Source organism: Boleophthalmus pectinirostris, unplaced genomic scaffold, assembly GCF_026225935.1.
Source record: "Boleophthalmus pectinirostris isolate CB_2022bp ecotype Guang Dong unplaced genomic scaffold, ASM2622593v1 HiC_scaffold_5, whole genome shotgun sequence".
NCBI classification, from domain to species: domain Eukaryota; kingdom Metazoa; phylum Chordata; class Actinopteri; order Gobiiformes; family Gobiidae; genus Boleophthalmus; species Boleophthalmus pectinirostris.
Genome location: NW_026571404.1, coordinates 18,172,190 through 18,194,863, shown reverse-complemented (window position 1 = coordinate 18,194,863; position 22,674 = coordinate 18,172,190). Strand labels below are relative to the sequence as shown.

The following is a 22,674-nucleotide window of genomic DNA, read 5'->3' as shown; positions in this document are numbered from 1 at the left end:
TTGAGGAAGAGTTTTGTAGAAATATTTTTAAGGGTTCGTTTCTTTGATTTGGTCTCTGCTAAATACAGCTTACGAGTTAACATTATCAGAATATGTTGCCATCATGGATCAATGGGAACATAAATTCAATGCATAATTCAGGTTATTGCTTTTCCTTTTTGACAGGTTACCAATTTCACCGGTGGCCACATTCAGCAGTGCTTCAGCAAAATCAATGTCTAATAATATGATTGAGTACTTGGCTACTGCTACAAAAACAGACAATATAGTTGGTACATGGGGCTCACGCAGGCATTACTTTGTGTATTTTGCCATAGGATAAGCCATTACATAACATTTAGCTTTATGTAATTTGGTTCTAACATAAAAATAAAGCCCCAAGATACCACAATATTTCAAAGTCCTATCTAATCAAAGCACAACAGTTGTATGATTGTTTTTATTAGTAATTAAATAAAGATGAAAAAGGCAAGCTGCACTCTGAAAATCTGTTCTACAATTAAAGCCACACCACATGCACCACACGTACTGTAGCGGTCACACAAAAATAGACTAAAATAAAGGCGTGTTTATTTATTTAATCATTTCATTTGGGCATTTCAGATGTTTTTATTGCACTGAAAAACTTGCGTCCTGGCTGTGAGCAGGAGCCACTTTTGTCTTGAGGAACGCCTGCTTGTTTCCATGAAAATGTTGTTCTTTTGGAGATTATTTCACAGTATGGCATAACAAGTATTGATCGCCATGAAGAATGCTCTGAAATATGATTTTAACTTTTCTAATTCTAACTGACACTTTAACAGAATGAACAAAACACAAAATTCAAGTTAATTTCCATATATTAAATCTAAATATTGTACACATCTTGACTTGCTTGTTTTTCCACAAAATAACTAAATGTTTCTGTGTTAATGGTTATATATTACACTAAACTGATGTCATGTTATAATGTTTGTAAAATCCCTCAGTCATCCAGGTATCACCCATGGCAAAGTTCAGAACTGACGAAGCAGCTTGGATGAGCTGCGAAACGTATTTGACCAAAATAAACTTTTGTACAGTTGACCAATTGAATTTCTCCTTCGCCATGTTATAATGTTGTTGCCTCCCTAAAAACATGTCTGAGTAATCCTCCATTATTAGTCTGTCTACATCTCCAAAGCTCATAATGCTCTGTTCTACCTTGTGAGGTCATGTAGTGGTAGCTACCTTTTACATTTTGCTCAGTTAAATTGGCAATTCCAGGGCTGAAATTATCCAAATGATTCTAGTGAAGGTGTATGGAGTTTTATCCAAATCCAAATCCACTTTATTTATGTTGCACATTTTACAAACAATGCAGTTTCCAAAGTGCTGCACAGAGATCATAAAATGAAAACAAAAAGGTAAATTGCTAAAATTTCATCATACCAATCTTAAAACAATAAAACCACTAAAAGCTAAATAAAAGCAAAAAACATAAAAATCATAATGTAGCAGTAAATAAAATAAAAGTCACAGAGGACCACACAAACCACGTGGTGCTAAAGCCAGAAAACAAAAAAATTGGTTTTAAGACAAGACTTAAAACACTTCACTGTGGGGGCTGTTCAGAAGTGGGGGCACAGCTACAGAGAAGGCCCTGTCCACCCTGGTTTTAAGTCTCGTCTTAAAACCAGTGTGTTACGTAGAAACAGAGGGAGGACCCAAAATAACAAATCCATAAATCCAAAAAATCCAAAACTCAAAACTAAACTGCCATGACACGAGACAAGATGAAACTCTGACAGAGACAATGGACCAACAAAGGGCAGAGGAGAACACAGAGTATAAATGCACACAGACACAGGTGAAACACATTAGGGCGGGGCAAACAATCAAGACAGGAAGTAAAACTCAAAACTACAAGCAGACATGACAAATGTCAAAATAAAACACCAAAATGAGCAAATATAACCACTACAAAAATGAACCATGACAGCACGAGCTGTAGCTGGCCCTCGGACCTCAAAGTGTGCGTGGTAGTGTAAATTTGGATGAGGTGAGAGACGTATTGTGGGGCCAGTCCATTCAAAGCTTTAAAAACAAACAATAAAATCTTAAAATCAACTCTAAAACGAACTGGAAATTTGCAAATTTGGGGGTAACGTGCCAATTTAAAAACAGTGGAACATTTCTTGTATTATCACATGCCATCACAATGTAGATCCGAGTATTTTCTTGTTTGAGAGAAGAAGTCAGCCTAAATATGCAGGATTTGTGTGAATGAAACAAAACAAAAGGTAAAATTAAAACACAGATCAGAAAACAGAGCAATACAGGCCCTTTAAAGCCACATTTCTTCTTCTTCTCACAATTCAGAGACAGAAGACACAGATCTATAATTAGGTGTGTGCTGTCCACTGTACTTATCAACCACAAAACAACCCAGTGAAAGCTTTTAAAGACTCCTCCTCCTTCAACCACGGAGTTAAAAGGGTGAGTGAGTGAGGCCGGGGGGAGTGGGAGAGTGGCTGCCTGCCCCCTCCGAGAAGCAGAGACAGTGATGGATCGCACTGAGCTGTATTGACACATACACAGCGCTGATACAAAGTCCTTTAATGGTTTTAGCCCAAGTAGGTGACCTGATTCAGAAAGACATGAAGGTTTTGTGAGGAAAATGGTGAAAGCTATACTAATATATACATTTTATCACCTTTCTAATCACAATTCAGTCTTTTATAAACATTTTATTTTTATGCATTCCTTTATTTTACCATTTTATCACTTTTACTACTCATTGTTCACATCGTCAAAGCAACTAGTTTGTGAATTTTGTTAACTGACAATGGCAATAAATTACAAAGCTTCCTGACTCCGAATTACTGGCTGGTTGGCTTTGTGAGAAACATTTTAAAAATAGAAACCTGTTAAATTACCTGCGCAAATGTTATGAAAGAGGTAATAACCCAAAATGTCAGCAACTGCATCATAAAATAATTGTCAGAGTTTCACCAGTAACACTGTTCCTTTTACCATACGAAATACAAGAAACTGCTACTGTCACAACCGTTACTTCATTACTATTTTAACACAATCGAAGTCTTGTATTTACAAATGTTTAACCTTGTAATTAATAAATCTGATTCTCTTGGTCTAAAAATATCATTGTGTGTTTCAAAGGTAATGGTCCAATCTGTCACAACTACATTTTGAAATCAGTGCATCAAAAACAGACCCGGAGTTGTGTTCTGTTTCATTCACACATGTTTAACACACAAACCCTGCATATTTAGACTGAGTTCTTCTCTCTTCTCTCTGTTCCACCTTGTGATATCATGTAGTGATACAGGAAGTGCTCCACTGTGTTTTTAAACTCCATACATGTTCACTTTCACAATCATTTGGACGATCTTAGCCCTGGAATTGCACATCTCTACTGAACGAAAAGGTAAAAGGTAGCTGGTTGATGACATTGCAAGGTGGAACAGAGCATTTTGACTAATAATAAGTTACTCAAACATGTGAGAATGAGACAAAACCCAACTTCAGATATGTCTTAACGAGGTAACAACAATCTAAAATGGCTTAAAGCTAGCATAATATAAGACCTTATAAACAAACTCCAATAACTGCAACAAATACTAAACACCTCTTTAAAGGGACCGTCCAGAATTTTGGACATAGGAGCTTTTTCTAGTTAGCCACAGTGTTAGAGATGTATGGAAACACTTTAAAAAAAATATTCCATCCAGTCCTTGTATTTGTAGAGGTCGCTGGTGCTAGGCTAGTGCATGTCAAAGGCCATAGTTAGCCTGCCACTAAAAACAGTCTTACCCATTTCACAAAGCACCAGAAGCAACTCTGTTATTACACCACATTATTGATGTGAATATCTTTGTTGATAGAATAATGTTTAAAATAAAACTAACCTTGCATTGCATGAATTGTTGCATGTTGAGGGACTATTTTCTCAACAGCAGCAGAATTTTACTTTGCCGGTAAGGTAGGTGGTAGGTGATATCACTCCGCTGCTGCCAAACTTTCTATCAGGAAGTAAAATCACTGCTGCTGCTCAGACATAAATCCTTCAAATGCAAGGTTGGTTTCACTTCTAAAATTATTCACATTGACAGTCTGGTGTAATAATAGATTTGCTTCGAATGTTTTGTGGAGTGGGTAAGACTGTTTTAAGTGGCAGGATAACTATGGCCATTGACATGTGCTAGCCTAGCACCAGCGACCGCTTTAAAATATTCCATCCAGTCCTTCTATTTGCAAAGTGTCTCCACATGTCTCCAACACTGTGGCTAACTAGGAAATGAGGTCCTTGGTCCAAACTTCCAGACTGTCCCTTTAACTGTATTTTTGTACTACTAGGCAACTGCTTCTGCCACAACTACTCTTCAAACATCTGTTACCCCAGTCATACTCCTCTATTTACAAATATTTAACCATGTAATTATGAAATCAAATTCTCCTGGTCCAAAAATATCATTGTGGTGTAACTGTGGCTTGTATTTCCCGTGCGCTCTGATATCTGACATCTGAGTGATTAATCCGTTCTCCATCGCAGACCTAACCTTTACAATACAACTACTGCTACAAAATCATTTCATTGCCTTCCTGAGAGAGAGGTTGTCTCAAGGACTGACTGTTCCCAGGCTGCAGAGCTGTGCCAAGGCCTTTTGTGAATGGATTAGTTACTATTAAGCTGGCGGGCCTGATAAATTAGGATTTATAAAGATTATTACAAAATACTTATGCCCTGCTAATGCTGCTGATTGAATTTGTGAATCTTATTGAATTACTGCAAAGGATTACTGGAAGGTACTGTACATCCAAACGGCAGGGGAGAACTTCTTGTGGTTAGTTTTAGAGCCACTAATAAACTATAATTTAGTCCTTTACAAAGCTTTTCTGTGTATTTTTCTTATTTTGTGGTTTAAGGTACTATAATATTATCCACAAAGACACATATTGCATAGCAGGATTGTAACTATAATGTCAAAAGTCTCATGATAATATTGTGGACTGTCACAATATATCAAGTCACAAGCTCCTTTGCTTAAATACATGGTTTATAGTAGCAATATCTTATAAACATCGGGAACTACATATCCCATGATTCATTTCAGTGCATACAACATGAAAAGATATGTTTATACTTGAATTCTTGGGATTATGACATAAATAATTCACACCAGAACATTGTCAAGGTATTTTAAAAGCAAAAAGGTGTCCCATCTACAATTATACTAGCCTCTTCAAAATATCACAATAAATATCGTACTGTGAGGTGCATATCGTGAAATATCGTACTGTGAGATTTGGATAGCGTTACATCCCTATTGCATAGTCATATTAGTTACAGCAGTGTTAAAAGAAGGACTTAATTTTGTTACTTAAGTAAAAGTACAGGCACTGGAGCAACAGAAAGTAAAAGTATTACATTAAATTGATGAAATGATGATTAAAAAATAAATAAAAAAAAGTTCCACCACTGCATTATAGGAAGCCTATCTTTACTTCTGTCAATATTCCTATACTACTATCACTATCAGAGGTGGCGCTACCATTAGGCAAAAGAAGTCGGCTGCTTAGGGCCCCCAAACCTGGAGGAGCCCCAAACATTTGCCCTCAGTGCCACTAATAGCCAAGGCTTCAGAGCAATTTGATTTTCTCTCAATATAACCTTAAATGAGAGGAGTTTACTTTTAAACAATAATCATAAAAAAATATAAATATAATCATATGTAATAGATGTAAACAAAAATGTTATTGTACTAGCAAAAAATAATAATAAGACAAGTTTCCAATCCACCATAATTCAAATAAATATGATGTGCACCTATTAAAAAAAAACTGCATTATAGTGAGGGCCCCGAACTCAAGTTTGCTAGGGCCCCCAAATTGCTAACTTCGCCACTGATCACTATATATACTTTTTATTTCTACTATTTTGATTAATTCCATTCATTATATTGCACTAACCCCTACTGATAAGACGACTTATTGTGTTGAGTAAATAAAAGTAAGTGAAGTAATTGAACAAGATTTGAACAAGTCTAAACATTCACTTGCTTCTCAAATTCCCCTCTTCAGTTTAAAATGCTTTATTAGACCCCGTGTCCAGATCTTAGAGCCTCTTTTTAAGGATGACTTCTATTGTACCATTCTATTGACTGCACCATTGGTTTCTCTCAAATGCTAGGGACACAAATCAGGTAGTGCAATTTTTAACCTGATTGTATTGACATCCTTTAAGTGACTGTGCTATCAAAGTCAAACTACACAATCTGAGTCAGAAACCCTGCTGAAAACAACCACGACTACTATCTTTAAAAATGCCCTACAACCTTAAGGCTGGGAGACAAATGGATAGTGTGCCATTTTAATTGCCTACCAACAGCCTCCAGTGTAGAATCTAATTATCTCCGGTCCATCGTATCACACAGGCCTATAATTGTTTCAATATTACACATCCAAAGGGGCTGAAACGGCAGAATGGCCAGATAATGGCTTCTTAAACAAGTTTACCTCCAAGAAAACATTCTTTAAAAAACATGGGTTCATCTTGTATTCATTTCCCCATAGAACTGCTGAGATTAGGTGACCCGCTGTTGAGCTGTTAAGAAAAATCTATACTCGAGTAAAAGAATACATGTCTCCGGGTAATAAAGTCAAATATGTAATAAAACAACACAGAAGAAAAATGGTTCAAATTGTATGTTAAAACTTACTACTACTACTACTACTACTACTACTACTACTACTAAACAATTATTATTAACACTCCTGTAGCAATATACAAGTTGTTGGGAATATGTAAAAAGGGGATTTTAATCAAATTCTTCTAGATAAATAAGAATATAAGTAAATAATAAATGCAGGAGACAGTGTAGTGCAGCGCAATCTTAAAATCTAAAGTCTCGTGTTGCAGATAAGACCGCACTAATCGAGACCAAGACCAGTCTGAGACCACACCTAGACAAGACCAAGACCTCTGAGGGCCGAGACTGAGGCAAGACCAAGACTTTCAAAGATAGAGACCGAGACAAGACCAGGACCACAGCCCATCAAGACCAAATCTTTGCCATTTTCAACACTTATTTTGGCACATACTGTATATATCAATGTTTTTATAAATCATTCTCCATTTTATCTGATTAATTTTCATTATGGCCTAAAATAAGCCAAGCAAACTGTAATGCACTGAAACACTCTGCATCCTTTTTTAAACCCTCACCCACTGGCACTTTACAGAAAACTGTAGGATTTTTACAGCAGTTTTTTTTCACGTTTTTAACTGGAGTTGCATTCTCTTACTGGTTTTATTAGGCAAACTTCAGCCACATGTTGCGATAAGAAGTTTATTGTCGACAGCAGCAACCGTAATGAAATATGATCACATTCGACGAGGGTCACACCTTGAGTCTGAGACAAGACTGAGTCCAAATGCCATCAAGACCAAGACAACACTGAGTCCAAGATGAGACCAAGACCGTAAAAAAATGGTCTTGAGGCCAGTCTTGAGACCAAGACCAGTCTCGGGTACTACGACACTACTAATGTCTAATATCTTAATGGGAAAAAAAGTGGTTAATTTAATGGTCACTTGTTCACTTTTTATGAATTATCGCTAAAATATTGTCAGGATTTGTAATAAGGATAAAAAATAAGATATTATTTTTTGTCAGTATTACCCTCCCCTAACAGCTGAATATAAAACTCAATATATGACTCAAGTGGAAGTGCAACTGCCCAACAAAGCTACTACATTACTACTACCACCACTACTGTGCATAGTACTGTTATACTGTTGCTTTATGCTCCTGCACCTCCTTCCTGTACTGTAGTGGTCACATATTCAGTCTCACCCGGGAAGGACCTGACCACCAGTCAAATGTGGCTTGGCATTTTCAAAACAACTTGTTAGGTGAATGATATTCGAATAGAAAACCACGTACCCCTGTTGGCTTCCTCCTCCTCCTCCTTAGGTGTGGATGTGGGTGATGGTGGGATGGTGTCTGTAAACAGTAAACAAAAAACATTCATTAGTATCTCAATGTTATATTATGCTCTGATCGATCTTACAATGTGGTTTCCTCATCAAAAACATACCTGGAGTTTAATTTCAATCCAATCCAATTCACTTTATTTATATAGCACATTTCATGAACAAAACTGTTTCCAAAGCGCTGCATAATACAAAAGTTTTAAGTTTTATTCACACATTAACCCTGCATATTTAGGCTGAGTTCTTCTCTCAAACTGAAAAACCTTGTGATATCTTATGTTTTAAATTCTAAACACCTTCACTAGAATAATTTGGATCGTTTCCAGCTCAATTTCTACTGAACTAAAAGTAAAAGGAGCTGAAAACTACCACTACATGACCTCACAGGGTAGAACAGAGCATTTTGGGCTTTGGAGCTGTTGATAGACTAAATAGGATAGAATAAAGCAATAAAACAAGACGGAAAAGCTTAAAAATATAAAATATTAAGAGGGAGAAAAAGGAAAGGTGGGAAAGCCAAAGAGGTACTTCTGAGAAAGTAGCACTAAAACAAGAATGCCTGTTTTTAACAATTCCCAAATAGTTTATCCCGCTTTAAACAAAATACATATCCATAAAACAATGTTCAAATCAAGATTCAATATAACTTAAGGGTGAGCATGGTTCGTTTTCTAAGATCAGCTAAAAACAATTGCCGAACCTTAAATTAGGATTACTCAAACGTGTGTGAAAGAAACAAACCACAAGTCCAGGTATGTTTTTGAGGAAGTAACATTATAACTGGTCTTAAAGCTCACAGTCAATTTTGTGTAATATAGGACCTTTAAAAAATGACATTTTTGATTCACCACAATCCTCATTCCCGGTGCAGCACTCTCAAGTTATCCAAGCATGTCAAGGCTACCAAAAACTCTTTTTCTCTAAACTACAAGATAAAAATGTTGTAAATTCATGTCCACACAGAAGTCTCTTACAGTTTTGTTTTATGCCTGTCTGACAAAACCAGTGCAGTGAGGTACAGGGGAGAATGTGAGCCTTAGACACCGTCCTGGGACAATAGGCTCATTTCATGTGTGAGCAGCTTCATTGGGTTGAATGGACGTTTGAATGGGCTCCAGACTGATTCAGACGCGAGCTGATGGAACACAATCAAAGCCTGCTCCATGGGAAGGGACACTATTAAACCAAACCAGTCCAGAATGGATCTGGACCATGACTTGACAAAGGCCTGTTAAAGTCTGGTGTTGTGTGGATCTCAAGTTGTGATATGGGCCTAATTCTTTCACAGTTTTGCTATTGCTTTTAGATTTGTGGCACATATTTATTCATGATTTAAGATAAATAGTGATATAGACCAAGATTATATTTAGTTTAGGTCAACCATGGTGCAATGCTTAGGATCATTTAACAATATTCTGTAGTTGAGTTTTGTTTCAGTAATATATATTTAGGCTTTGCCAGTATTCAGAAATATTCGGTTGCACTGTATGAGTGTAGTAGAGGTCCACAGACGTCACCAGTAGTATCATTAAGAAGTTGCTGATACGATATGTACCTCGATACATAGGCCACGATACAATACATATCTCGACAGTGTACTTTCTATTCAGTATGATATATTTCAAATCGATTCGATATGGTTCAATAAAAAAAAATAAAGGCTAAAACATGGCTGTGATACTAAAAGTCTTTGTTAAGCCACTTCTTGTGCAAAGTTAATATGAAATACAAACATTTTAATCATCAAAATAGTGAAATGTCAAATATGTTGCATAAACGAGTTTCGATATTTCGATATTTTTGCACACCCCTACTCACCAGACTTTCATTTTGATCATATGTACACAATTTGCCAAATTACAGTGCAGCTAACCCTCTTCAACCTCTTCAAAACAAAAGATAAGAGCACTTAAGAGCACTTTAACCTAATTTAAACTGCTCTAATTCACCGGCAAATCTAGGAACAGTGGCATTTTTTCTGTTTTCTGTAAAGGCATGTATGGTACTGGTTAGATTATAGACTCTTGGTAAAAATATAGTGACTCCAGCTGAGCTCTGATGTTGGCTTTTGAAAAGTGACACTAAACATAAGTACAGACATCTTGGTAAAACTTAGTGAAGCTTGTGGTGTTTTAGGTCCTCTGTCGCCTCTACAACTGTCCTCTGCTGTATAGAGACTGTGACTCTGCTCTGGGAAGTCCAGGGCCGGAGCTAACAGACCGGAGAAATAATACTACTACTTAATACTAATTAGGTCTGTTTAAATGTTGCATTAATCAATAATATATACAGTGACAGGTCATTAAAAAGTAATAATACGCATGCAGGGGTCTTCCAAAGGAGGTATTCAAGCCAGAACCGCCACTATCTTGGTTTTTAGTTTGAACATTCTTCATTTAAGTCTGTCTCTTTGGGTTTAATAATAGATAGTAGTTAGAAAGCCAAACATTCCCCTTGCTGTGAGAAGCAGCACTCTTCCTGACAAGAACAGAACACGCTCGGAGACGTTGACTGAGGCCTTTACGACTCTGCCATTACGCGCACATTGTTTCACTCGGCAGGATCAGATTTTACAGTGCACTTATAAAGCAGCCACTCTTTTATGTGGGCCCAAAATTGAATCTCATTGAAAACACAGATGCGTGTAATTGGCAAATCATGGGGTGACTTTGAGACGAAAAAACATTTTGATAGAGCCCGTGTCCTACATCAGTACAGTAATCAGAGCACTTTCTTCACTAGACGCAGAGTAAAACTAACATTGATTGTGGTTTATTTGGTTGCACATGTACAATGGACTCTTTGAGAAAATGAGAATGAGACACAGGCCAAATCCACTCAGTAAACACAATCATGAGGATGGGGCCATAAGCGCTTTTCACTTCACATTTACCCACACAATTTAAACAGCGGTCATCTGCCAAATAACACTGCTATAGACTGTTGTGCAAAACTAAATAAACAATAGCAGTTCATGGTGGTTCATTTCTTTTAGGCCTTTATTTCTAAGATTGGCATACAATTTCATCTGCCTCCTATGGTGCAGTGATCCTCCGCCAGATTACAACTTCATCATTTTTGGCAAGCTGATAATGATAAAAATGCATTAGTTTTGTAAAGCGCAATTCTAGACAGTCACTAGACAATTGAAGATGCGCTGCTTGCTAGGGATGTGTAAAAACATTGAAATACTGATATATCATGGTACTAAATTTGGTGATACAGTACCATTATAATGGGTTGCTGTATCGCTGTTTTCTCAAGATAATTTTTTTTATCTCTTTAATGCCTGACATACACCGTGATATTTTTGATCGTTGCACTCAGTCCCAGCTCAAACTGTACGACCAAAGTTCACAGCTCGTGGAAGTACTTCAACAGAGCGAAACCCACACGAGAAGCGATTAGATTTCAAAGAAGTTTGTTATTCTTGCGACCTACAATTGCCGATTAGGAGCTGTTCGTGAGGTATTAATCGGTCCTCGTTACTCCATGTCTACTACACGAAGCATGATATATGATTAAGCCAAAAGTCGATCCTAAAACCAGTCAAAAATTGGCTCAAAAAGGGCCAAAAATCGCACAATGGACGCCTGTCTTAAGCAATTTATTTGTGACAATTTTGTTGCTTATTTAATGGAAGAACTGCGGTTTATTTTGATGACTAAAACAGATGTATTTCATATTAACTGTGCACAGGTAGTGGCTTACATTTGCAAAAAACTTACAATAAAACATATATACATTACTATGCAGTATTATACTAATTCTGACACAAATCGAAAACATTCAGTTTGACCTATTTAAGTATGGGTGCTTCACCGGGAGCAGTCGCCCAAAATTTCAGGTTTCTAGAGCGACAGGCACATCAACAGTATCAAAACCCAGACACTAATTAACTACCAAAACTATTACAGATTGTCATTTGAACAAGCATCGGCCTATAAGATCAGAATTATGAAATGTTAAGTTGAAAAATATAATCTATGGTCAGACTATCTTTTATTATCACTATGGTGCCAAAATCTGTATTGAGTAACACACCTTTTCCTTAGGGTCAAAATAGATACTGAAATTGTATTAAAAAAAAGACTGAAATAGCAGTATTGTGACAACACTAATGGAGAGCATTGAACGATGACTTCAATTTGTTTCCATTATCATTCTAGCGTCATCCCCTAAGAACAATTTAGTCAAAAAAGTTTTAAAACGTTTTAATAATAATTTCATTTTAAACAACATTTTCAGAATGTTTACACCCAAAGTTTTAAATGATTTATAAAGACAGAATCTAGATACCACACTTTCTGAATACCACTAAAATGACTTCATTTTCCCACAATGCACCAGTCTGGCTCCTGAATACATGTCGGACAATAGCAGCTCCCCAAATGGCTGCGGGTACCATTGCTTATGCAGGACATGAGTGCACCGCTGATGTCAATAGTGGATGTTGATAAGCAGTATCAGGCAGTCTCAGGCCATGTGCCAAGATGGAGCAGTGATAAAGGCATTATGTGCTGACAGTTGTGTTTGTGCTGCTGTATAGGACATGCTGCATGGCTCATTCTTTAAAGACGCTTGCAGTTATTGTGGCCCGAAAGCAATACAACAGAATAGAGCAGGGAATAAGCACATGGATTTTAAAGGTCCCATGAAATGACAAAAATCTGTTTAGAAAATTGCCCTTAACAAAGACAAATCTGGAGTGTTTTGTTTCATTCACAAACATAATCTTGGATAGGCTATCTCTCTAGAGCTCAACACTGAACACAGTCCAGTAGCTGATGTCATGATCTACGTGTTACAATGTGTGACAAATTGCTCAAATAAAATAAAAAAGAAATGAGGTGATAATTTCCTTCTCTAGTGCAGAGCTTCAAGTCAATACACCTTTTTAGACTTTCAGATCATTTAGCACTCAAAATCCTTTCACTACAAAAGATGTAATAAAATAAGTTGTTGTTTTTAAAGTCATCATTCTCTCTTTGGGCAACAATGTCACAGGAACTAGATTTAAATGGTGTCATTAGTTGTTTGTTATTCATAATTTTAAGCTATGAAACATGACATCTAAACCCTACAAAACATGTATCTTAAAATGCCTGGACAAGCATAATGTAAAGCAATTAAATGTCTGATTCACAAACATAACTGCTGTAGCTAATAATGCATGGCTCTTGAAATGTAATACACCTGACATTAAGTATTTTAAGTGTGGCGTGTCTCGGATTCAGTCTGTCATCTGAATAAATAAACACTCAGTTTGATCGGCCTGCAGTCAAAGGCACTAAATCCCTGTGTGTACTCTCGATTGGCCTCTGTGTGTTTGAGAGAGTGTCTGTGTGTGTGAGCTCTGATGCAGGTGTAAAGGGGAAAAGGAGCCTTGAAATCCTCTGTCACTCACCGTCCTTCTGCTGCTCCTCTGGAGCCTCCATGTCGTTGTCTGTAAAGGAAGAAAAACAAGGCAAATTAAGTGGAAATAATTACAGTGTGTCTTTTGTGTGTGCTCTGTTCAAAAGTGTACGTCTGAATGAAATTGGAATCAAAGCAACCCAACCTGTGTAGTCATATACAGAGGCTGTTTTTCCTATAAGAGCATGAATAAAGACTTTTTCCATTAACTTGCTGATTAATGAATGAATACTGGTGGCTAATTCTGAAGCAGTTTTGGTCACATGGTCAAATGGCATTTTTATATGCTCACATGTTGGTCATTTTTTATAGAGTGTTTTTCCACATTCAGCACACTCAAGGCACTCAAAGGACTTTACATCAAGGAACCACTCACCCATTCACGCACACATTAATACACACATTCATACAGCAGTGCACACAGAGACTGGGGGCAAGGTGGGTAAAGTGTCTTGCCCAAAGTCACAACCACAGCACTCATCTGTGGGAGCTGGAATCACACCGCCTAGCTGTGGGTCAGTGGATCTGACTGTTCTACCAATGATGCTTATGTTGAGAGCGGGATTTGAAGCGCCAACCTTCAGATCAGAGGACGAACACTCCAACTAAGCTACTGTTGCCCATTTTTGAAGTGGGCTTGCCTCTTCACAGATCTTACTTGAAACTTAGCCTCACCATCTCAGTGGAGATAAATAGGTTTGGGACACATTGTACTGTGTACTGTGTACCGTGGAACATTCCAGAGAAATAATATCTCCACAGAGTCAAGCAGGTGTCGGACCCTCCACCAAAAAATTATATATACAGTAGTATAATTTCTGTTATGGTCAGTTACATTTAAAAATCATTTTACCACATTTTCTGAAAACATAGAACATACACACATTAATAAATCTATCTATATTAATTGGGCAGAGTAAAGAAAGTGATGTTGAAAAGATAGTAAGTGATAAAACCAAGGCAAAAGTGAAGCTGACTATATAAAGCACGCACTGATAGAGATAACTTAAAAAAAAACAAAAACAAAAAAAACCTACTCATCCTTCACCCAAATTCTACCGCCTTCACACCAAAAGCCATACCCGCCCAAACCACTTTCACAGCCTCCCTCACTTCCCCACAGACGTCCTTGGATAGTTATTACATTAAATTATAGCATGTGTATGTAAGAGGGAGAGAGAGGAGGGCATCTGAGCCCATTCAAGAAACATTCCTTTTCAATTAAAGCTTCTCTGGTCGACTCTGTGTAAAACCCCTATTTCCCCCAAATGACTGGGACTGAAGGCTGGGTGGACCACAGTGGCTCAGACAGAGAGAAAAAACCCTTTGATTTGTCCTTCTTTTCTCTGGGAGCCTATTGTGAACGACAGAGAGGCTGGACTGTGCCGTTTCAGGGTGAGAAGAGTCGTACTGTGGGAGATGAGATGGCTTGGACTCATGATGAGGCAGAGATAGTGGCAATGACCAAAATAATAGGATCATGAAAAAGGTGCAAGTATGATATATACAACATAAACTCACGATTAAAGGAAACATAAATGCTCAGATTATGATTTTTTTATTCTAATACATAATTTCTTGTGTCAAAGGGGAGCTTACGATTTGATACATATTTCAAATTGATTCAATACAGTGCAAAGTTAATATGAAACACAACCATTTTACTCATCAAAACAGTGAAAATGTCAAATGTGCTGTGTAAACGAGTTTCCTTCCACTAAACAAGCAACAAAACTGTAGCTCTGCAGTAAATAATTTAGTAAAACACACCAAAAAATACTCTTGGTGATATATCGACGCAGCAGCCCACGATATCGATACTGTATTGTCACATTAAACAATATCGATGGAGGAACTAAATAAAACCTAAATATGAAGGGCTTGTGTTAAACGTGTGGATGAAATAAAACAAAACTCTAGATACATTTGTGATGAGGAAACAAAATTAAAACAGTTCAGAAAATAGCGTATGGACCCTTTAATCCGATTTTGGTTTGCTCCTGGTTTGGTCATGGTTCAGTCCAAATTTTGTTTATTCTCAGGTTAGGTCAGATTTTAATGTTTGGTTAAAGTGCCTGTGTGAAAAACAGCCCTGTCATATACACAGTAGACGCCGTCGTTTCTCAATTATTACTGCGTATCACCTTTATTAGTCTTTATTTAACCAATTATATCTGTTAATATCTGTTATTTTTTATGCCTCAAATGAGCAATAAATGCCATGTAGACTCATTAACACATTCTTACTTTGAAGTAAACAAACAAACAACTGAACCAGTGAAAAGTGCACGAAGTAACTTGGCAATAACGTCTCTATGGAAACAAGCAGATACCCCTCTAGAAAAGTTACAGTGAAATAAAAAGTGTTCCTATAGTTTTAGCACCCGTGTAACTCCTCAGATCTCCAGAGTGCATATAGCCTTGAGTCATGACGGTATATTTATGTTTCTCCATATACAGCGCAGCACGAGCGCGGTATGCGAGCCTACTGTAAGCATTGCATTGTGGTTAGTGAGCACAGTTAGCAGGCGTTAGCGTTGATGAAAGGCTGTTGTCATGGGCTGTGTGGAAGTGGAAGCGTCAGAGCTCCCAGAGGATTCAGCGACAGGCTTTTCTTTTGTACAACACTGAATGAAAGGGTACAGTGCATTAATCTAACCCTGCTGCAGCCAGACAAAGGACACAGAGGAACAATGGAGCACAAGTGGAAACATGGACAGCCACATGTTATGGCATTATTAATGCTGCACATCTGCACTGCTGGACCACGACTGTCAAAAAACACACAAACAAACAAGTTAATAGAGAAACTTAATAGTCATTTGATATACAACACAAAATTAGACCTTTTCTCAATAGTTTTCAAATGGTCCTGGTCTATAAGACAACAGAATACCATTGTTTTCTATGGATGTAACAATATCCAAATCTCAAGCTACAATATTATCATGATATACATTTCGATATTTTGAAGAGGCTAATATAATTGTAAATGAGACACTTTTTTGCTTTTAAAATGCCTTGACAAGATTTTGGTGTGAATTATTTCCATCATAATCCCAAGAATTCAAGTAAAAAACATATTTCATCATGTTGTTTGCACTGAAATGAATCATGGGATATGTAGTTCCCTACATTTATAAGTTGCTGCAACTATAAAACCATGCATTTAAACAAAGGAACTTGTGATTCGATATACTGTGCCAGCCCATATTATTGTGAGATTTTTGACGATACAATATCACAGTATTTTGGTTATTGTTACATACCTATTGTTTTCAAGACGATGAAATGTTGACTCTAACATGTTATTTTTTGTCATGGAAATATTTTATATATACTGCTACTTTATAAATATAGATTTGTAATACCTGGAGTGTTTTCAGTTTGAGAAAGAAACAAATATGCAGGGTTTGTGTGTTTGTGAGAATTAATGAATGAAGAATTAATGTATAATGTCTGAAAAATGAAAAAGAAAGCTCATGTTAAATTAGAAGAGAGAAGAGGGGAATGGGATTAAATACATTTTCTTCTTCCCACTCCATTTTAGGCTTTTTTTGTGTGATTATTTCTATGATGTTTTCACTAATGTTACATGTTCCATTGTATAAGAAGGTAAATCTCTTACTTGCCCAAAATAAATAAATAAATACACAAATAAATAAATAAATAACAAATAACAATGAAACAAGGCACTCCAGGTATGTTTGTGAGAAGGAAACATTATAACAAACTAGAATATCAGAAAATAGTGTAACGTGGGCCCTTTAAATACATAAAAAATATATATTTATACGTAATCATTTTAGCACTCAATAGCTAATTCTAAAATTGTAAATATTTTATTTGGATCAACATAAAAAAGTGGGCTTCATGTAAAAGTGTGACATAGTATGATATATGTTGACTTCCGTAATGATAATATTCACAACAATACTGGAATAAAGTCTAACCATTTTTTGAATATGACTCTTTAATAGATGAGATAGACTGAGCCGGTTCCTCACAGCTAAAGTCATTGCTTGTGGTTTGTATAGGATTCTCAAATATAGCGAAGCATGTCAGCGCAGCAGCCACATCCCGCTGTATCCCATGTCTTGAATTTACACCCCATGTTCTCACGATGTCACACATGAAAGTGAACCCTTGTACGATCCAAAGCCCAAAGAGAGACCGCTGATCACATGACTAACTCACCATGTCCTACTCGTATCCACCCCCCAGGGATTGCCCCACCAACATCGCACGCTTCCTGTAGCCTTTTATATCCACATGAAGAAATTACATGTGTGATAGTGGAGCGTGTGTACAGCGCATTAGAGAGGTCTGGGACTCCTCTGATATGGACAGAAGAGGAGGATGGTGTGAAGTTTATAAAGAGCTGTGTAAATGATGTCTGCTGAAAGAGAATTTACTGTCCAACCAGAGTCCAGATTTAGCTCCACTCAAGTGATAAAAATATAAAAAGCTGTTTAAGAAAGAATAATGGAAAGCAACTGAAAAATAACCTACATGAATTGATGTAAAAGAACGCTCTGGTTTCAAGTTCAAAAAGCCAAATACAGGTTTTATACTCTAACTACGCTACATTCATAAGTCACTTGCTTCTAGGAGTCATCAATGTGCGTGGTAAATTCGTAAGATTTCTTAAATACTGCAGAGATTGCTCTTCTTGATACAACCATTGTATACATCAATGAAAAGCAAGTACCCTCTACAAAGCAGAAGCCATGACCTTATTTTATCAAATTTAAAAGAAGTTTGATTTTAGTTTGATGACGATAAATAGCCATAACCTTCCTTGTAATGATAAAACCCAGTACCTCGTTTCTAAATACTGCTTTTATATTGACTTCTATTGACTATTTGACTCTACCCTTACACACTGAAGGTCAGCTTGTGCCAGTTTGTATGACAGAGTGTGAAGTATATTCGGCTTTTCACAAACAAAGTTGCTTGGAAAAGGGTGAACAGTTGGTGCGAGTGTGTCTGGCTCTGCAGATCTGTGGACTCAGTTAATATTGTGAGGACTGAGATGGAGCCCGCAGCCTGTGGGCAGCCACCCGGATCATATTAGCCCAGGACTTGTACCCAGAATCAATTCCAACATGCTTTCACTCTCCCCCAACCACAGCTGCCTCACTGCTTCCTGCTCGCAAATAATACGTGCCAAGGCAAGCATGTGGTCAATCAAAATCTATGATCCAATCTGAATACCTAATACGAGCATGTCATATGATTAATTGCATTGATTAAGCTCTTGGAGTATTAATAGGGTTTACCCACACATTCGTTTTTCCTTTTCAAACGCAGCCTGGAGAAACACTGAACCTAATCAGTTACTGGGCAAGGTGACTAAAGTGAAAGTTAAGATTAGCTACATTTGATATCCATTGAAAAATCCATAACAAACATATAAGTATTTTTGAGATTTCTACCTGTTCTTTTTGCCTTTGAGTAAACAGAGCTTCACTTTCTGTAGAGAAGATTTTGAGACAAACAACAATCATATCAACTGCCATGTTGGCCTAGATAAGGTCTGAGTCAGCGCAGATGATTGACAGCTAGCTTGAAATTCAATGTATTATTTTCATTTATAGCTTTCTTTAAAGAGTTTAGAAGTTGTGAGTTGTCTGAGCTGTATATTATGATACAGATAAAACTTGACGACCATTCCACATTCATTCACTATAAGGGCATGTCTATAGTCACAGACAGACCTATTTTTCAAACTTGTTCATGACTTAGGTAATAAAAAGAGAAGCTGGCGAGACCCTACATTACACAGATTAGTATTAGTAATAGAAATAAACCCATATGCTCTTCACTGATGGTAAAAAGCTCTTACCATCTTATAAGGATGAGCAAGAATTTTAAAATTTGCAGTCATTTCTAATCGTGAAAGATCATTTTGAGCTTTTAATCGAGAGGTCCACAGCTCTCTGGCTTGGAGGAGAGTTCAGAGAGAGACTGAAAAATAAACTTGACTTTATTTTGGGGGTTAATAGCAATAATTAAAATGATATTGTTTATGTTCAAGAAATTAAAAGTCTTACACAAAATGAACTCTTGAGAGCTTTAAGCCATGTTCCCATCAAAAACATTTATCTTTGTGCTGCATTTCATACACACAAGTTTAAGTACACTGCATTATTAGCCTGTCTACATCTCCAAAGCTCAAAATGCTCTGTTCCACCTTGTGATGTCATGAAGCAGTAGTTTTCAGCTGCGTTTTACCTTTGCTTCAGTACAGATTGGAAATTCCAGGGGTGAAATTATCCAGATGATTCTAATGAAGGTGTATGGAGTTTAAAAACACAGTGGAACAAAATCTGAATATAGAAGAAATAAGCAAATATGTAGGATTTGTGTGTTAAACATGGGAGAATGAAACAAAACATAACTCTAGGTATGTTTTTGATGAGGAAAAACATTATAACACAGATCAAAAAATAGCGTAATAAATCAATGAAAACCTTGATCACTCAAAATTAGATGTAAAAAAAAAAATAGATGCACTTATTTATCATATTATCTAACTGTATACACTGCATTTCTGTGACCACACATTTTAATAATGCAATTTTTTTTTCATAAATTATGTATAAAGCTCACTGGTTAAGATACTGCATACACAATTTGTTTAGTAATATTTTTCCTCTTATAGCCATCTTTGACTTGTGGCTGCATAAACTCCTTCTATGGCCCACATTAGTTTTTCATAACACCGTTCTTTTAACATCTATGTATCCTCACAGAACACCGCCTGCATTATATTGCATTGCTTTATGTTTGTTAATGCAAATGTACAATAATGAAACCCACTGGTCCTCTTAGTACATTCTGGGTCTGTAACAGCACCTCAGTGATACATGTAGTTTATGGCAGCACGCATAATAAATAGGTCATTATATCACTACTTATGAGCACAGTTGGTGAAAGGGGAGGTGGATGGTACTACAGATATCGCTTTGTAGTGTTTTTCCATCAAGATGTTTCTCCATTGGTGGTTGCTCTCTTTTATTCTAGTGTGCTACAACTGACTAGAACAGCTATAGAGGTATACTTAAACTAGTACTTCAGGAACTAGTTGTTCCAACAAATGTGGAATACTGCAATTGTCCAATATCAAGCATATAATAATAATAATGACAAAAAAAAAAAAAAAATATATATATATATATATATATATATATATATATATATATATATATATATATGTTTTATATTGTATACATATTAGGGTGCATCATTTTCCCCACTATCAGAAATTCAACTTGTACCCAATTTTAAAATGTGACAACACCAAATAAAAGAAAATCTGTGGAATATTAGTTCAACTGAATAATATCTACTGGATCCACCAGGCTTCTTAAGTTCCATCCTAACGGTGTCCATAGGCTCTGGCTGAAAAATCAGTTTTTCTCAAACAACTTTACAAATAATGCATTTAGAGCTATGGTGTCAATGAAAGCTGAATATAAATGTTGCTATTGCGCATCGTTTGGTATCAACTGTATATCTCTATCTTCATAATTTTCTAAGATATGACAATTGTGTCAAGATTTTGAGTGTTTTTTAATTATCCAATATCCACAAAGGCCAAAGATGAAATGAGAGACATAGATGAAAATGATATCTCAGAAACTAATAACAATAGACATAAAACGGATACACAATGTCCATATTTCTATTGAACTTCCATTGATACTATAGGGCTAAATTAATTATTTTTGATGTTATTACAGAAAAACTGATTTTTCAGGTCAGATTTAAGGCTTCCGCAGGCAGTAAAGTCCAGAGGATTGGTGGACCCAGTAGACATCAATAGAATTTCATAAAATTTCTCATGGAAGTTTACTTTGGCAAGTGTAAAAAATTTATACTAGGCACAGACTGATTTTCAAAAAAATTTCAAAAAGTTGGGCAAATGATGCACCCTAATATGTATATAGTTTCATAGTTTAGAAAGAAAGAAAGATTCTTGTCAATCACTCCTAGACATATTTTGTACACATTTAATATTGTTGGGATCTTACATTATAAATTCTAGTGTAGAAATGTAAAATTAAAAAATGAAGCATTCTGGCCCATTTTTCTGTATTAACTGAAATTTATTAGTTTTCTGTTGTGAAGTAAACATTTTAAGTTGGTGAGAATTTATCCCTGAACTCACTGTCAGCTAAACGGTATGATTTTTGTTGCCATTTTATTCCTTTTTAATCTTTTGTACCTTTTTACATCTTGAGTTCTTTCTTTTGAACACTTTTGCACAATACTATATATAGTATGTGTGCATAGTGACGAAACAGGTTATTTTTCAGCTTGCTCTTGGTGCAAAAAGAGGCAGCCGTATTCTCTCATAGTGACAGCTTGTGGGAATGCACATTGTAATAAAGCAATTTCCTGTATGCAAATATGCTGTTTACACATCCCTGCTCCAGTCATTGTCACTTGACAGATTGCCCGAATACGAGGAAAGCAGCTTTACAATGAAAAATGAGAATAGTAAGACTTCAATAAAAAAAATCTATTGTGGCCCTGCTTGGGTCTAGACATGCTTAAAACTGATGTCACAAGGAAGATGTGGAGTCTCGCTAGCACACAAATAAGAATTATACAAAGATCAGGGCTACTATTCACAACAGCCGATAACTGCTCGCTGATGGAGGAGGCGCGTGTGGCCCCTCCTCGATATAATGAGAACGAATGATAGGAAGTGAAGAGATGAGGTATTGGCCAAATGATGAAAAAAAAAGAAAAAGCATTTGTAAGCGAGCAGAAGCAGAGAAAATGGAAAAGGGACAATGTGACAGAGGTATTGAAAGGATGCAGCGGGATACACAGGAGTGAACGGTGCTCCATGTTCTAATGTGGTGATGCCTGCAGATACCCTCCTGAAAGAACTAGAGCACACCTACAGAGCTAATTCACATGCTGATGAACCAGGGATGTTCTGTGCAGGGTAAATGGATGGCTTTTCACAGGAAAGAGACTGTGCATTTCCTGCATAGTGCAATCATACCAATCAGCAGTTTGGGCCAGAAAAGCTCACTGCAGTTCAAAAAAGATATGCTTCAGGCTACAGGGCATAATCACAATTTTAGTCATTTTATCACCCGAGAGACTAGATGCAGGTCCATAAAAAATACAGGAGGAATTTTAGAGATGTAGTGTATAACTTTTCTGATGGGGAGTATGGTACATTCTTGTCTCCATAGGGATGGAAAAAGAAAAATCTGAGAGAATGCACAGACCTCCAGAGGGATGTTATTACTTTG

General features: G+C 36.6%; 1 protein-coding gene across 2 annotated transcripts in view; it reads right to left on the bottom strand.

Moving 5' to 3' along the window:
- macrod2 (mono-ADP ribosylhydrolase 2) overlaps positions 1 to 22,674 on the bottom strand; it is a 676,928-nt gene that overhangs the window by 39,551 nt on the left and 614,703 nt on the right. Inside the window, exons 10-11 of one of the 2 annotated variants that reach the window (XM_020921400.2) lie at positions 13,386 to 13,424; positions 7,929 to 7,988 (exon numbers count right to left, since the gene is read on the bottom strand). In XM_020921400.2, the coding sequence (XP_020777059.1) occupies positions 7,929 to 7,988; positions 13,386 to 13,424 (99 nt within the window). The remainder of the gene's footprint in view (positions 1 to 7,928; positions 7,989 to 13,385; positions 13,425 to 22,674) is intronic. The other variant, XM_055162427.1, reaches the window with a different exon arrangement.